Source organism: Podarcis filfolensis (genome assembly GCF_964270895.1).
Source record: "Podarcis filfolensis genome assembly, chromosome: 15".
NCBI lineage: Eukaryota > Metazoa > Chordata > Lepidosauria > Squamata > Lacertidae > Podarcis > Podarcis filfolensis.
In genome coordinates, this window is record NC_139618.1 from 15723398 (window position 1) to 15740715 (window position 17318).

General features: G+C 52.6%; 1 protein-coding gene across 1 annotated transcript in view; it reads left to right on the forward strand.

The window, feature by feature from the left end:
* The window catches only part of BAZ1B (bromodomain adjacent to zinc finger domain 1B), a 29952-nt gene that overhangs the window by 10191 nt on the left and 2443 nt on the right, over positions 1-17318 (forward strand). The window contains exons 5-18 of the mRNA XM_083588306.1: positions 385-506; positions 730-927; positions 1679-3338; positions 4134-4272; positions 5303-5460; positions 6070-6181; positions 7099-7197; positions 7986-8160; positions 8818-9006; positions 11177-11324; positions 11733-11880; positions 12269-12390; positions 14993-15147; positions 16537-16640. Coding sequence (XP_083444432.1) covers positions 385-506; positions 730-927; positions 1679-3338; positions 4134-4272; positions 5303-5460; positions 6070-6181; positions 7099-7197; positions 7986-8160; positions 8818-9006; positions 11177-11324; positions 11733-11880; positions 12269-12390; positions 14993-15147; positions 16537-16640 — 3529 coding nt within the window. The remainder of the gene's footprint in view (positions 1-384; positions 507-729; positions 928-1678; positions 3339-4133; positions 4273-5302; positions 5461-6069; positions 6182-7098; positions 7198-7985; positions 8161-8817; positions 9007-11176; positions 11325-11732; positions 11881-12268; positions 12391-14992; positions 15148-16536; positions 16641-17318) is intronic.

A 17318-nucleotide genomic window follows, 5' to 3' on the forward strand; every position in this document is an offset into this window, starting at 1 on the left:
AAATTCATAGAATAGCTTAGGTCTGTCTCCTGCAGTGGCTGATTGGAGCTCCCTTGTCCAGAAGCTAAATACCAGGAGCTGGAGACCAGCAAGGGGGAGGCTGTTGCTTCTGGGCCCTGTTTGGGGGCTTCCAGTTCTATCTGTAGATGCAGGATGCGGAGTTGTGGATGGACCTGTGGTTTGATCCTGCAGAATGCACTCAGTATTAATCCCCCTTTAGAAACTTCCCTGCCTGCTCCTTCGGTATTGGATGGTGTGTGTTTATTCCTTGGCCATCTGTGCTTTTGTTGCCCCTCAGTACTGCATTTCAGATTAGTCAGCCTAGGCCTTTTGGGGCATATTGTGCTGCTAACACACTCTCCCCCCCCCCCATCTCTTATGCAGGTGACCGGGCGCGCCGATCTCCTCGGAAGCTTCCTACTTCTCTGAAGAAGGAAGAAAAAAAATGGGTCCCTCCAAAGTTCTTACCGCACAAGTATGATGTCAAGCTGCAAAATGAAGACAAGGTGAGGGAGTGAGAGAGAATTAAGGGTCCTTGACTGTCCGTTGGTGGTGAGGAGGAGGAGGCGTGGCTGGTTAAGGTATCAGCACTGCTGCGAGGTCAGGAGCAATTAAAAGTAACTGTTTCTATTTTAAACAGTGGTACTTAAGTACAGTGGCAAGCTGTGGGCTGACTGCCACAAGCTGAGGAATAGAAGGGTCTAAAGGCTTGTTTCTTTGTCTCTCTAGATCATTAGCAATGTGCCAGCAGACAGCTTAATTCGCACAGAGCGGCCGCCAAACAAGGAGATTCTGCGCTACTTCATTCGCCACAATGCACTCCGGGCTGGAACAGGAGAGAATGCTCCTTGGGTGGTCGAGGATGAGTTGGTGAAGAAATATTCACTTCCCAGCAAGTTCAGTGACTTCTTGCTTGACCCATATAAAGTGAGAAATAAGGCAAGATCTGTCTTGGGTTGTGGGTTGGGAAAAGGACAGGAGTATCTGTTGATGCATAATGGTGACTTTTTGGGGGGGCAGTGTCAGCAAGGGTGAATCTTAGCTCCACAGCAAGCCCTTGCCAGTCATCAGGTGCCAAAGGGATGGTTCTGGTGCGGCTCAGACTTGACCCTCCATTGCCTTCCATGTGGTTTGCCTGCGCTGGAGACACCAAGCTGGCCTGCCTCCATCTCTGCAGTGTGCCTTCCCTTCCCTGTGACTGCCGTGTGCAGATGTCTTCCAAGGAGGAGTGCATTTGGGACTCCCTCTTTTGTACTTCTGCAAACCTCAAGGTTTTCCCAACCATCCTTATGCCTCCCTCATGCCAGGTTTTGCAGTCAAGATGGCTACAATATGTGTTTAAAACAATGGAGTGTACATTGTGTCTCATGTGTTTTGCAGCTGGGTGCCTACTGTAATCCTAGAGCACGTTTTTGGCTAGGTGGGATATGTAGAACGATATATGTTGCTGGCAACATGCTCCAGGTGGCATTGAGGGATGCTGTTGACTGCAAGGTGGAAAGGGCAGTTTCTCTAGAAATGTATGTGGTTGTCCCTTTCTGCATCACTAGCATTCAGGAGCGCTTGAGGCTCCAAAGCAGCCTGATCCCCAGTTAGATTTTCCAACCTATCCCTTTCCTCCCTTGTGTTTCTTTCCCCCCAAGACTGGAATTTACTTTTGCTTCTTCTTCAATTCCAGTACCTGACGCTCAATCCCTCGACCAAGAGAAAGAGCACGTCATCCCCCGATCGGAAGCCTTCCAAAAAGCCTAAGTTGGATGGCTCTGCTCCAGGGCAGGGGCTAAGCCCCTCTCTGTGGTGCAGTGTGCACTTGAAGAAGTCTATTATGGGCTCTCCGCTGAAAGTCAAGAACTCCAAGATCCCCACGGAGGAGCTGGAGGAGGTGATGAAGATGATGTCTGCTGGGAAGCTTGGCAACTTCAACAAGAAACGACAGAGGAATAAGAAGCTGCTGAATGGGCAGAAGGCTACTGGGAAGTCCCGCTCCCCCAGGAAGGACTCCAAGATGAAAATGAAGCAGATGACACTGCTGGACATGACGACCAAGGGCACCCCCAAGGTGTCGCGAGCGCCCCGGGGCTCAGGAGGAAGCCCCAGGTCCTCTGGCAAGCCCAAGCACCTCCCACCCGCAGCTCTCCACCTCATTGCCTACTACAGAGAGAACAAGGACCGTGAGGACAGGAAGAGCGCCCTCTCCTGCATCATCTCCAAAACCGCCCGGCTGCTCTCCAGCGAGGATCGTGCCCGCCTTCCCGAGGAGCTGCGGGGGATTGTGCAGAAGCGCTTCGAGCTCCTCGAACACCGCAAGAACTGGGCCTCCATGACTGAGGATCAGCGGAAGGAATACTTGAAGAAGAAGCGGGAGAAGTTGAAGGAGAAGCTGAAGGAGAGAGCCAGGGAGCGGCGGGTGAAGGAGATGATAGAAAAGTTGGAGAAGCAGAAGCGCTACGAGGACCAGGACATCAAAGGGAACAACCTGCCCACCTTCAGGCTTGTGGACACTCCTGAGGGGCTCCCCAACACCCTCTTTGGGGATGTGGCCATGGTGGTGGAGTTCCTCAGCTGCTATTCAGGGCTGCTGCTGCCAGACGCTCAGTACCCCATCACGGCCGTCTCCCTCATGGAAGCCCTGTGTGCTGAGAAGGGGGGCTTCCTATACTTGAACAGGATTCTGGTCATTCTCCTGCAGACCCTGCTGCAGGATGAGATTGCGGAGGACTACCGTGAGCTGGGCATGAAGCTGTCGGAGATCCCCCTCACCCTGCACTCTGTTTCTGAGCTAGTCCGCTTGTGCCTGCGCAAGTCGGATGTGCAGGAGGAGAGTGAGGCCTCAGAGAACACGGAGGAGAACAAGGACCTGGCTGCCTTTGAGGACAACGAGGTGCAGGATGAGTTCCTGGAAAAGCTCGAGACCTCAGAGTTCTTTGATCTGAGTTCTGAGGAGAAGCTGCAGATCCTCGCCGCCCTCTGCCACCGGATCCTGATGACCTACTCTGTGCAGGACCACGTGGAGTCCAAGCAGCAGATGTCAGCTGAGCTGTGGAAGGAGCGGCTGGCCGTGCTCAAGGAGGAGAACGATAAGAAGAGGGCAGAGAAGCAAAAGCGAAAGGAGATGGTGGCCAAGAGCAAGGAGAATGGCAAGGAGGAGAGCAGCTATACAGGGAAGGGGGAGAAGAAGAAAGGAGAGGCTGTGGCAGCAGTGGCAACAGAGAAAGGGGTCAAGACAGAGCCACGGGTGGAGTTGGAAGCGGAAGACATGATCAGCGCCGTCAAGAGCAGGAGGCTACTGGCCATGCAGGCCAAGAAAGAGAAGGAGCAGCAGGAGATGCAGATGAGAGGTACTGGTGATTCAAGGCCCAGAAATGCCACTGTGGAAAGAGAAGAGAGGTTGTAAGCTCCTGTTCCTTCTGAACCTCTGATTCCAACCTCTGCAGTGGAACCCCTAGGGAAGGGGGTGGGTGGGTGGAGTTTGTGGAGAGGGATTCCCACTGCTGCTCAACCTTGGAAGCCTGTGCTCCACTGATGTCACAGCAGGCAGATCTGAGCTATCTGTGTAGGTATTTACCGGAAGCATTTTGTTCATAGAGGCCCCCTGGGCCAGGAACTCCCAGATTTGGTTGTTGCTGTCATGCCCATTCTGCTCCTTAAGGCCTCCAGTCCTGACACTCAAGCACTGTAAACATATGCATAGTGACTGTCCTTTGCTCAGTCCCCTTGTAAGTGTGGGTTTGTGGCGGTAAGTCACCTGGGGGCTGTTTCACCTGCTCAGTATCTCAACATTTGATGTCTGTAGCTGAAGCTGTGCCTGTGTTCCATGGGACGCTGTGGTGCACTGGAACTGGATAATTTGGAAGTTCTGACCAGCTCTCATAGCCCCAGCCCCATGCATTTTCAATTGGCAGGTGTTCCATCTGTGAACCAACCCTAAGTTTGGTTACTTTTCTCCACCCCCCACCCCATACAAAAGTGTGTGTGAATGCTTCCCTGATTGAAACAATGTGTGTTTCCTGATTGGCTCTTAATTGAAGGAAGAGATAGAGCCCTCTTATGAGAGAGCGAGTTAGTTTCTCACCAAACTTTAAAGATGCAAGAGCTCACGCTGCTGGGTTTTCTTCCTTTTTCTTCCCCACCAGTGAAGCTTGAAAGAGAAGCAGAAGAGGAGAGAATCCGCAAGCACAAAGCTGCTGCTGAAAAGGCCTTCCAGGACGGCATTGCCAAAGCCAAGCTGGTCATGCGCAGGACACCTATTGGCACAGACCGTAATCACAACAGGTAAGGGTGAGGAATGGAGAATCTAGCTGTGTGGCACTTGGGAAGCTGTCCGGATGGACCATTTGGCTGTGTGGCTCAGTGGGGTGGGTAGCCTGAGGCCCTCTAGATGTTGCTGGACTCCCAACTCCCGGCAGCTAGCCTGCTCCAGTGATCAGGAATGATGATGAGAGCCAGGAACTCAACCACATTTGGAGGGCTGCAGGGGAGAGCCCATCCCCGGGGGGAGAGGTAAGAAGTGCAAGTTCTGAAGTGCAAAACTCACTACACAAGAGCCCTGGAGGCAGAGAGCACATGGGGTCGATGATGGTTAGTCCGTGGTTAGCCAATGTGGGGCCCTCCACATGTTGCTGGAGTCCCAACTCCCACCATTCCTCAGCATTGACCATGGGTAGCTGGGGCCAATGGGAGTTGGGATCCAGCCACATCTGGGGGACCACACCTCTGATTGGCAGCAGCTCTCCAGCGTTTCTTTAGTCAGATCATCATAGGAACACAGGAAACTGCCTCATATCAAGTCAGAGAATTGATCCATCTAGCTCAGTATTGTCTAAGCTGACAGGCAGCAATGGCTCTCGAGGGTTTGGTGGGATGGGTCTCTTCCAGCCCATGTGGAGATGACAGGGATTGAACCAGTGATCTTGAGCATGCAAAGCAGTTGCTCTTTTCACTGAGCTACATGGGCCTTCTCTGTAGTCCAAGGAGGAGGCTTTTCTTCCCTTTACTTCTGCTCGTTTCCCTCCTGCTGCTGCTTGAGACACCCGTGTCTCTGCTTTGCAGCCTGCTCACTGCTTGCTCTGTTTGTAACTTCAGCTGGGTTCCTCCTGCCAGCAAGTTGCTGACCTTCCTGCATCTTGGTCCTATAAGGCACCCTCCTAAAGACTGTTACTAGTCATCACAAGTACTGAACTGCCAACATTCTGCAGCCTATGCCTTTTCCTCAGTGCCCTGGGTGTTTCTTGGCAAAGCTGCTCATCTCATAATACCTGGTGCCTCTCACACACAAAGATCTGGCGTCTATCTGTCTCTCTAGGTATTGGCTGTTCTCTGATGAAGTTCCCGGGCTGTTCATAGAGAAAGGCTGGGTACATGATGGCATCGACTATAACTTCATGCCTCCCCAAAAGGAGGAGGATGACGATGAGGAGGAAGAGGAGGAGGAGGAAGAGGACGACGATTACCACCAACAAGGCAAGGCTGACCTTTCTCACAGGTTCTTGGTGAAGTTGCTGGATGTATTGGGCGGCATTCGTCTTGGAGTTGACCCATTGAAATTAATGAACACGGCTAAGTTAGGACCATTAGTTTCAGTGGGTCTACTCAGAATAAAACAGATGAATATCACTTGCTATGTTTGAGAGTATGAGTTGCTGAATTTCTCAGCAAGAAAAAAAACTGAAGCAAGTTAATCATTAAGCAGCCCTTAATCAGAAATTGTCCTCCGTGGCCTGTGAAACAGCTGCCTCCATTTGGTGGGGAAGCAGGTGCTAGGGCTTCGCTGGGCCTTTGTTCACGTTACTGGAGGACAAGCCCTGTCAGCCAGCTATTCGTTTTCTTGTGCTGGACAGGTTGCTTGAAGCCATATTATGCACTAAGCAACCGTCCAGGAACAACTGGCATGTTATTTTAAAGTAAGAGCCCACAGAGCAGCGTTCTGTAGAAGGCTTCTCTTATTTAGGGGCCTGAGTGCCCAGTTGACTTGCTTTGCCTCTGGGGTGCTCAAAGGAAGCTGTGGGTCAAAGGATGATGATGACGACAGTGGTGCTCCTTGTTCACTGTGTGTGTGTGTGTTGCTTGCAGACACTCAGGAGAGCCTGGTGGAGGGCAGCGTCTTGAACACTCCGCAGGGCGCCCTACTCATCCCGGAAATCCCTGTGGAGACCACGGCGCCCAAGCAGGGACAGAACCTGTGGTGAGACTTGCTCTTGGCAATAGAGCTGTGTGGGTTCTTGCCCACCAGTAAAATTGGGGATTTAGAGGTGGGGGGAGCATGCAACAGCTGGGAGGTGAGAGAGTTTCTCAGTGCTCTTCAGATTAGGAGGCTCCCTTGCACATGGCATCTTCAAAGGAGGGCCAGGCAGCAGCCCTCCTGGCTTGCAGAAGTGCAACCTGGACTTTGCCAATAGGCCTGCTGCATCCTCATGGCATTTGACACCACCCCCATTTGGCAAAAAGGTTCCATTATGTGTTACATTTGCTTTGATCGGTTAACTGCTGTATTGAAGCTTCTCAGCTACGCAGCTGAGCCTTGGGCTAATTGGCAGAAAGGCTTCTGGAATCTGCTCTGTACAAAGTACTCAGTACTGCAGGGTACAAGATCTGTTAATTAAACTATTGTTTAAAGGTGGCTAGAGAGCTGTGTAAAATGTAGAACTCACAGCCCCACCCTTGAGGGGGTGCCAGATTTTTATTTTTATTTTTATTTTTGGAGAAGGGATGCCAGATTGACGGCTGGGCCCCTCTCTCCAGCTGAGCTGTTCGATTTTGACATCCCATGCTGATGTGCCTCTTGACCAGCAGGGGGCAGTAATAGAAGTCCTGTTTCTGCAACAAGTCATGGCCACATTCCCTAGCTTATGGTTTAGCATTAAGTCCCTCTTTTGCTTCAGGAAAAATGGCAATCCAGAACATTTAAATTTATGGCAGCTTGGTGTGAGAGTTGAATGTGGTCTTCTCTGATTGAAACCTGTTTAAACGATTTGAAGACTTTGTTAGTGGCTTGGGGTGGTGAGAGACTGGGTTATGGGTGCCCACCTGTCTCTTGGGGTGAGTTTTATTTTCCTGCTGCTGAGAGTGGCATTGAGGAAGGTGTCTGGTCTCCTCCTCCAGGTTTCTCTGTGACAGCCAGAAGGAGCTGGATGAGTTGCTGGCCGCCTTGCACTCGCAGGGGATAAGAGAGAGCCAGCTGAAGGAGCGACTGCAGAAGAGGTGAGGCCTCACGGGCTGTTTTTTGAGTATTGTGGAGGAGTGTCCCTGGATGCTGGTCAGGCAAGGGAGGGAGAAGAAGTTGGCATTTGATGCCAGGATCGTTTCAAGGGCTGGTGAAGAGCAGTTTGGAGGAGTGGGGTGTTGTTGTTTTTTGAAGCCATCAGGTCACCTCTGTGTTCTTTTTTGTGGCTTTTCTCCTTACGCAATGATCCTTTTCTTGGGGTTTGGGATTTACAAGAGCACAAATCTTTCACATCTTGGACAAATGTTTGTGGATGGATAAAATTACTGAGTGGGTTTGCTGGTGTTGCTGCAAGTGTAGACTTTTAGGCGCCTTAGTGCTTTTAACAAACATTGTACGTAACAATGCAATTGCAGCACTACATGAGTGATCCTTTATGGGCCATTGTATACTTCTGGACAAGACTGTGGAAGTATTTAAAAATTCTTTTAGGCACCAGCATTAAATCAACCCCTAAATTTCTGAGCATCAGTGTAAACCACTGGTAAACGAGTGGTTTGGCCCAATGAGCTCACACTGCTGACTCAGAATGGCAAATAAGCATCCTCATGCTTGGAGTGTGTGTCAAAATACAAACCTTCAGGTTATAGAGCTGGATAGTTCTGTAGCCCTCATAAGGTAACTGAGCATCGTCTATGTCTGAGGACCCTTGCTTAGGCTAGATAACTCTTCTGTAGAACTTGGAAGGTAACAGGACATCTCCAAAGGCCCTACCTCATGAGAGAGTCAGCTATACATAATGACCATATATTGTCTCCTCTCTCAGATATCAGGACATCACTCATTCCATTCACTTGGCTCGGAAGCAGAACCCAGGTCTGAAGTCTTGTGATGGCAACCAGGAACTGTTGAACTTCCTGCGCAGTGACCTCATCGAAGTGGCCACCCGGCTGCAGAAGGGAGGCCTGGGATACATCAATGAGGCAGAGTTTGAAGCCAAGGTGAGCACTAGCATTGCAAGAGGTGGGTGGCTAAACAGTAATCAGTCACCCAGGCAGGGCTTCTGAGCTTGGAAGCAGCTGTCAAGTGTAGTCTTGCTGGCACTGGGCCTTGGCTTGCGGGCATCCCTTTGGGTGGGCCACATATCCCTGGACTAGCTCTTTGCTTTGAAGTCCAGAAGCTCCTACTATTAAACTGTCTTCTGAAGGGTCATGTTCGCTGGTAGTACTTAAAGCCAACAACACTGGGAGACTTGCTTTGAATTGGGGCAGTGGTGAAGGATCTGCCTTCTAGGAGCTGGGGAATATTCCTGGTCCCTGAAACAGATGCACATTAATTGTTGCTGACCACGGGGTAGGCAGACTTTTGAGTTTGTAACAGAGTTGAAGCCCTGATGAACCTCGGGAGCTGCTTACTGATACACTAGGGGGCTCAGACAAAACAGTGCAGTGTGCCACTGCCTGGGGAAATGTCTCCAGGCCAGACGAGACTTCTGAAGTCCCTGCTCTTCCAGCACAGAGAGGCTGTAGCCATGTTCTTGCCAGTTATCCCATCTGGGGAGCTCGCCTCTTAGTTGCTTGGATAAATGAGAGCTGCAAAGCCCCTCTGCACTTGGGAAGGGAATCATAATAAGAATGTGTTTGTGCCTTTTTGATCAGGTTTGCACACTGGAGAGCCTGAAGGATTTCGGGGAGTGCGTGGTTGCCCTCCAGGCCAGCGTTATTAAGAAGTTCCTGCAAGGCTTCATGGCCCCCAAGCAGAAGAAGAGAAAACATCAAGGCGGGGAGGATGCTATTGCCAAGGCAGAGGAGGTGGATGAAGAGAAGAGGGTGGCGGAAGAAGCCAAGGTCTGGATCAGGACAGATAAAGTCGGAGGGAGGGAGGACGGGAGGATGGGCAGAGAAGCTTGGGCAGCTGGCATGAAACTGTCGCTGCTCCTGCAGGTTGCAGTCGTGGATGGGAATAGGGGTGAAGGGATGAGGGCAAAGGCCTTTGCTTCCTTGCCAGAATTATGGCAGGGAAAATGCTTTATCGCCTGTCAAACCAAACAAAGAGGAAGAAGCAGCTGCTGCCAGCTGAGCCTTCTGGAAGAACAAAACTGACTCCAATTCCTGAACATCTTACCTTGAAATAAATTGGGGGTGGGACTTGCTTCCAGGTAGGCTTGATGAGTGTTGGGCTGCAAAGGGGCTAATTCTCTGTTCTGAACAGAGAGACTTTCCATGAGGATCACTCACCAATTTCAGATATCAGAATGGGGGAATGAAAGACCTTTTCCAGCTTGTCTTTCATATCCCCTGGGCTGTTTTCACTCTCCCAAAAGTCTCTACATTGCCAGCAGCTGTTTTTCTTTGGCTCTGTGGCTCCTGTGAGCTGCCTGCCCCACCTTCTATCTGTTTCTCATCCTCCGTATTGGGCCATTGGTGGTAATGGACAGTATTTAGATGACCAGTGGAAACACTGTGTGGACAGAGGCCAGGCTATTGGGTCAGAAGGGCAAACTGCAGCCCACCAGGCTCTTGGGTGGCCCCTTGGCCCCAAGGCTGCCCTCTTCCCTGTCCTGGTTCCTGGACAGCAGGTGATGGATGGCCTTGAATTGGCCTCATTTTGAGACAGACACTTCTGTCCCCTTGGCCATAAATTGCCCCACCTTTATGGCTGACAGATCCCAGTGTTGGTGTGTCTTGCAACTCTTTGTGTTTTGTTTGGTGCTTACTCTCTGCTGCCCAAGGTAGATTGCTGGGCATTGCAAAAGGTTCTCATTCGACAAGACAGGCAAGGGCAGTTAGTGCTACTGGGGAAGGCCCCTGTGGGCCTCCTGTGTGCACTTTGGCCCTTCAGCAGTGAGCATTTCTCTGCCTTTTTCTTCCCTTTTGTATTACCAACTGGGAGCAGATGCCTTTGGTTGGGGCAGTGAGTCACCTGAGGGAGAAGCCCTCCCCCACCCCGGTTTTATAGTGCCTGGGAAGCCACACTGGAAGCTTGATGCTTTCTCCAGTGCCTGGATCTGCTGCAGGTTTATCTTGGCCCATCATCTTAGCAGCCGAACTCTGGGAGGAGCTTCTTGGAAAGCTGATGTGTCTGAGAAGGCCCAGGGCACATTCCGGGGGGAAAACAGGCTGATCAGGCTCCCAGCCTTCCCCACCGCCTTGGCTGCTGCCTCTTGCTCCAGGTACTGAACCTGGGAGCCATGAGGAGGGAATTCTAGACTGGGGCGAGCGAGCCGCTGTTTTTTTAGGTGTCCCATTCACACTGCACTTCCTCTGATTCAGTGGGAGGGGAATGTGCAACTCTGCAGAAATCCAGGTTTTGCTTGGCTCCTGAACTGCTGTTAGCAGCAGAGCTCAGCCATTCCCCTTGAAGCTTGACTGCCCTGACTAGGAGTAAGTAAACTGATGCTGTGAGCTTTCCCGCTGCTGGTGCAGGAAAACAGGGCTGGGGGGTGGGCACAGGGTTGTGGACAAGCACCCCGCCCCCCGTTTATCTGGCTCTTGATAGCTTCTGTCACAAAGGGTAGGTGTCCTGGCTGAGTGGAGCTTGGGCTGGAACTTGACGTGCCTGCACAGTTCTGACTCCTGAAGACATTCCAGACATGAGGACTTCTTCCTTGGGGCTGGTGGCTGCTGCCACCACTTGCCCACTAGGCATCACCTCTGGGCTTGTCCAGGGCACCATTACTCAGAGGTGCCACTAGAGGGCAGGCCAGGCTCTTCTCGGGCTCCAGGCCCTGAACTTTGCCTCTCCAGCTGTCCCTGCAATTAACAGCTAAAGTTCTCGGCTGTTTGTTTTTCCTTGATGGACAAGGATTTGGTTTGGATTTCAAAGTCAAGAATGCAGCCCCCAGTTTCAGGCTGGCTGTGTGGGATATGTTGAGCAAGGCTTGTGGGCCTCTGAGCTGGCGGTTGGGCAGGGGGTGGGGGTGGAGGAGAGGAATGTGTGCTGTCGCCTGAATGGCAGCTGCCAAGAGCCCCAGGGAAGGGCTGAGAATGCCTCTTGAGCCGCCTCCTCTGCCCCCAGGTGGCTTCTGCCCTGGAGAAGTGGAAGCTGGCCATCCGCGAAGCGCAGACCTTCTCGCGCATGCATGTGCTGCTGGGCATGCTGGACGCCTGCATCAAGTGGGACATGTCGGCCGAGAATGCCAGGTGCAAAGTCTGCCGCAAGAAAGGTGCGTGTGTCAGGCCTGGGGGCATCCAGGGCTTGGGGTAGAGGGAATCATGCTGGGGTTGCAATGGGCAGTTGCCCTCCCAGTGAGAGTAGCAGAGATATGGTCAGTGCTTCCTCTTTTATGACATGGAGGGGGCGCTTCCTCCCAAGGCTATTGTACCCACAGCATCATGCTGATTTTTGATATCCCCTCCGCTCCCAAATGGGTGGGGCAGTGAGGGCCCCTTGCAACAACAGTCCCTTTCTGGGTCCTTTCAGAGCAAGCATTTGGATCCTTCCATCCCCTCAGGGCCAGTGCTTGCCCTTCACGGGTGTGAGCCCAGGAATTTCAGTGGGCCTACTCTGACTGGTCTCCTACCTGAGTTTCATTTCCCTCCCTTAATCCTTCTGTCTTTCTACTCCCTGCTAGGTGAAGATGACAAGCTCATTTTATGTGACGAGTGCAACAAGGCCTTCCATCTCTTCTGCCTGAGGCCGGCCCTCTACGAGATCCCAGAAGGCGAGTGGCAGTGTCCGGCTTGCCAGCCTTCTGTTGCCAGGCGCAGCTCCCGGGGCAGGTGAGGTTTCTTTTGCTGGTTACGAAGAGGCAGCTGGCCTCAGTGTGGGCTTTGCTCCTCTCTTATGGTCATGGTAAAGCATCCCTGGAAATTGGGATGAATGGGCTGGCCACATCTACCCAGGCCAGGCCTTTTTCCTGCCAGCCCCAGGTGGGAAGGCTGAATGCAATTCCAAAAGACATGTGCGTGTTCTCCAGTTCAGGAGAATTGGATTCCGAGGCTGCTTTTGGCTTGGGCTGCTGGCAAGCAAAACCCACCTCAAGCTGACATGGCACAGCAAGGGAAAACAAGGTGGCCCACTGCAGGACAGGGCTGCTGAGGCCTCTGGTCTACCACAGCCTTTGAGAAAGCAAACTCCTGATTCTGGTGTGTTGAACCTTCCCTGTAGAAACTATGCTGAAGACTCTGTGGAAGAGGAGAGTGATGCTGGGGAGGAGGAAACCGATGAAGACGACGACGATGAAGGGGAAGAGGAAGAGGAGGAAGACTATGAGGTGGCTGGATTAAAACGTACGTACTTTTTCTCTCCCCCCACAGCAGGTCCACAATGTCCTCTTCCTAAATCTGGCATGACTGGCAGGCAATTCTGGGCTAAGGAGCTGCCTGCCAATGCCACCAAGCCATCAACAGCCTTGTTGGTGAGGGGGTCTTTTCTGGATAATAGCTGGATTGCTTGAGGCAGGACCACTAGCCAAACTGGACTTTGCCATGCTCTGGAAGGAGGTCTGTCCTGGGTTTCCCACTCAATCCCATTCCTGAAATTGCAGGGCCCTCTTTCCTGTCTCACACAGCAATGCTTCACTTGCCGCGGTGAGGTGGAGGTAGAGACAGGGGTCTGAATTCAAACTGTGTGCAGTCAGTGGCTAGGGGAGCAAGGCTGAAATTGGCTAGGGGAGCAAGGCTGAAATTTCTGGAAGCAGGTGGAAGCGATTGGCAATGTTAAAAAGTGCCATTATGTTTTTAATCGTAGCAGCCTTTGGTGGTGGAAATGTTTGAGGGCTGCAACCTGCATCCCAACATTCTTGGGCTTGGGGATTTTCCGGACTGTGTAATACTGTACAGAAGCAATTGAGATGTCACTGGCGTGCAGGCCTGCCCTTTGACTGGAGCATAAATGCTATGACAGGCTCACGCAGGCTTCTGAAATGCCAGCAGCGGATGATTTCACATGCCCTGGATTGCCGCAGAGGTGTTGCAGCAAGAGGACTGCCCCAGGCAGTTTCCCCTTGCTGTGTTGTCCGAAGTTGCCATGTTTCCATCTATAACAAAGCTTGGCTATTAGCGGAGATGTCAGAAAGCTGAGTTAGGCAGAACCAAATGATTGTGTACGTCAGGGGCTCTGAGCAAACAGCTCCCCTGGAGAATGTGTTGGACTTCAGAGCGTCAGCAACAGTGAATGTGTTGCACTTCTCCCTTAATACCTTGTAGTTGATGATTCAGCTCCTAACACACATCCTGCCCATTGCTTTGCTAGAAGTCAGTTTATTCATTCAGTTAGTGGAGCTGGGGTGGGGGTAGGTGGTGTGTGTGAATGTTCCCTCTAGATTAGAGAACTGAGGTGTGTGGGAAAGCCTTGGGCCTGGGAGACGGCTGAGCAGAAAGCTCTTATCTTTTGCTGGCTTTGTAGGTCCAGTGAGTCTCTTTCCACAGAAGACTATTGAAACATGCAATTCCCCTCACAACTACCTGTTGTCTGGGGAACTTCTTGCCCCTTGATTCTGTTGCATGTGTAAACTGGCCACAAGTCTTGGATGGGTTCAGGTAACCATGTTAATGGAATGGTTATTGTAATCAACTGGCCATCTGGTCTCTCTCTTAGGAAATTTCCATGACACCTGGTAACCCAGCGGCATGAAAGTCCTTTTTGTTGGGTCAGTTCTCTCTTAGTCTCTCTCTTAGTGTTTCTCTCTCTCTCTCTCTCCCTTCTCATCAAATCCACTTAGGGCTGTAGCCAAATTAAACTTTCCTCAGAGTGGACCCGTTTAAATCAATGGAGCTACATTATCTATGTCCTTTGTGCAATCTGAATCACATGGGGGAAACTGCCCGCTGAGCAGGCTGCTATGGGGTGAGATTTTGCTGAGGTGGCCTTGTGCATTGTAAGCGTGCCTGCTGGCGGAACTTGTCCAGGCTCCTTCCTGCCTAGGCCCAAGCGGGTCGCTGTCACTAAAAATAAAGCCTTAAGCCCCGGCCCCAGCAAATAAAGCCTTAAGCCCCGGCCCCAGCTTGACGAGGCGTTTAATCAGGGGAAGGTCACTGTGGAGAAATCTCCCCTTTCGGCAGCGTTCTGCTTAATCCTGGGCGCGGTGTTGATCCTGAAGGCTCTCCTGAGGAATGTTGGACTGCCGGGCATTTAGCTCTGACTATGCTCTCGACGCAAGGGAGAGCCAGCTCAGGAGCCAGGTGCCTTGTGGCGGCCTCTCTGGTGGTTGTTTGGCTCCCAAGGAAGGCCAGCGCTCCTTCCCTTGCACTGGACTCTCCTTGTTCCTGCTGGCAGGAATTGCTGCACACCCAGCGCCTGCACAAGCTGCCTGCCCTTGTGGCTTAGGAGGTGCCTTAGCTCACCAGGACAGCCACTTGCTGGTGTCTGGGATGGTTCTTAGTGCAACCCGTCATGTTTTTCTTGGGACATCTAAAACTGGCACTTGACCTGCTGGGAGAAGCTGGTGTTGGGGCTTCTGCACTCCTTACTCTGTCAGCTGCCTTTAAGACCATAGGTGTGCCCCACCTACCTTACATGAGGTCTCCCAGTTTTAGCAACGTGGCTGCCTTGTGTGCCTTCAGGGCAAGACCCTGTGAAGAAAGGAAGGCAAAGAGCAAGAAGTTTAGTCCTGTGCTAAAGCAGCAAACCATAAACAGGCAATTCCCCAATTGCACATGCGTGCTGGCAAATGTGCTGTTTTCCGCGCAGAATGGTGGCAGGGGCAGAATGGGGGATCCCCTCGCATAAGTGGGAAATCAAGGAAGAGCTGCAGATGGGTTAGTGAGGAGGTGTTTGGCGTCCATCATGAGTAATGTGCAGGTGGGGGATGCGACACCATTTCCTTGCTGCCACTTGGGCTCCTCCCCCCCAACGACTAACTTTGTCTTACAGTGCCTCTTTGTCTTACAGTGAGGCCCAGGAAAGCAGCCAAGGGGAAGCAAGGAGGCCCTGCTGCAGACCCTCCGAGGCGGAGCCGGCACCAAGGGAAGAAAAGGGCCCTGCACGGCACTCGCAGTTCCCGGCAGCGGTCGGCTCCTGTCAGCGAAGCAGACATGGATGAGCTGGTAAGAGCCACAAACCCCCCCCCCCCCCGCCCCACCCCCAGGTGACAGGTGCCTCTGTGCATCTCCCCTTGCCAAGAGGCTCCTCCCTCAGTATTGTCCAGAGAGGTCTCAGGCTGGGCGGTGCAAGTATGCCAGGCATCCCTCCAGGGAGGCTGTGTGTGTGCATCTCTCCCTTCTCCTGATGAGCAGGAAGCTTGTTAAAGGCTCTGAAATAGCCGCCAGCGCTGCAGGAGCAGCCGTATGTCTCTGGCGAGAGGCGGGGGGGGGGGTAAGGGGAGCATGGTGGGTTGTTGGCATTCCTGCAATGCAAAGCACTTGTGTCCCTTCCGATGTCTCCCTAAGGAGGACATTTGTTGCCCAGGTTGCCTGTCCCTGAGCATAATTCAGCCAGCTTGCATTTTGCTTGACGTTTCAAAGAAGATTGTAGGCCTTCATTCTCTCCCTCCCACCCCCCTTGGTAGTGTCTTGAGTGGCTGCTACTGCCTGCCTGCCTGCCTTTGTGGATTGTCCCTGTATCCGTTAGTGGCCACTTCTAGGGAGTGTGTTGCAGAGTGCAGCTTATGGGCTCACATGGGTCGTGCTGCTCTCTTGGCCTCCTCCCAATCTCAGATCTCGAAGGAGCAACACTCTCCACCTAGGACAGTTCATCCGCTGGTTCTCCAAGGGCCAGGCTTTCCTTTCACTGCCAGCTGCTTCCTCTTCCCTTTGGCTAGCCCTGCACTGGCCCTGCTGCCCCTCCAGTCCCTTGTTGTGTGTGAAGGGCTGACCTTGGACCTTGCTCTCCTCGCTCCAGCGCAGCAGGGCACTCAGCTGCTCTTTGGCATCCCAAATCTGGCCACCGGGCTCCTTCCACAGCCTGCTGCATCTCCTCCTGCTGCAGGCTGTGTGCTGCTGGGCGGGTCACGGTTTCCCTCCTCACTGATCCCTTGGCTGCTTTTGAAGCTCTTTGAAGACGCCTGCTGCCCCCTGGGGAGGAGTGGGGCTGCCTGGAAAGCGATCCGGCTGGCTCTCCTCTGGGCAGGGCTCCTGAAATCCAAGCTGGCGGCTTGTAGGGGTGGGGGGCACGTTCCTTGGCTGCCCCATCAAAGCTCTGGCAGCCGCCCCGTTTGTTTGGGGCTTTATTGCTGGTGGGCCTTGGAAGTCCTGAGTGTCGCTTTGTACCATGATCTTGACTGTCCCTGCCCACCTGCTCTCCCTTGGGAGGCTTCGCTGAGCTGCTCCTCCCCACAGGCACACCTGCTCTTCCCAGTCGGGGCCGCTTGGCGTGTGCCCTGCAGCATGTGCTGGCCCCCTTGGCTTCCAGGGGTGTGTGCTGGGCTAGATGGGGAGGGAGGAGGTTTATTCTGGGCAGCCTCGGGGGAGCTCTCACCTCCTCCTGTCTTCTCCCAGATGTACCCAACAAAGAAGATATCTCGCCGGCAGAACCTGGAGCTGCAGAAGTGCGAAGAAATCCTCAACAAGCTTGTCAAGTATCGCTTCAGCTGGCCTTTCAGGTGAGGCCCCAGGAGGGAAAGGCCCCTTGCTGAGCCCCGCACAGAACCTACCCCACATCCTGCCAGGCTCCCGCTCTGCCCCCTTGAATCTGTGTTGCGGCTGTTTCACTTGGAGTCACTCCGGAAGGGCCCTCCTGCCATCCATTCCTTCCATTCAGGAGGGTGGGGTTGACTGATGCACAGTGACATGGCACCTTCTGGGTTAGTGACACAGTGTGTCCAAAACTGGGGTTAGTACTTAGCCCTTGTGGCTGGGAACAATTGGCAGCCTTCCTCCACAAACTTGCCTAGTTCTCTCTTAAAGCTGCCCAAGTTGGTGGCTATTGCTGTGTCTTGTGACAGTGATAAGTAGTGCTGCTTAAACAATGTGCTGTGTGAAGTCCTTTCTTTTGTCTATCCCAAATCTCCAAGCATTCAGCTCTGTTGGATGGCCCCGCTGAGCTCCAGTATTGCATGAGTGGGAGAAAAACTCTTCACACTGTACATAATTTAATATACCTCCAGCCTTTCTAAACCAAAAAGTTCCAAACGCTGGAGCCTTTCTTCATAGGGGAATCGCTGCATCCCCTTTACCAGTTTGGTTGCTGGTTTTTGGACCTTTACATGCCCTACAGGTAAGGCAGGTAAAGGTCCAAAAACCAGCAACCAAACTGGGGTGAGACAACTAGAACTGTCCAC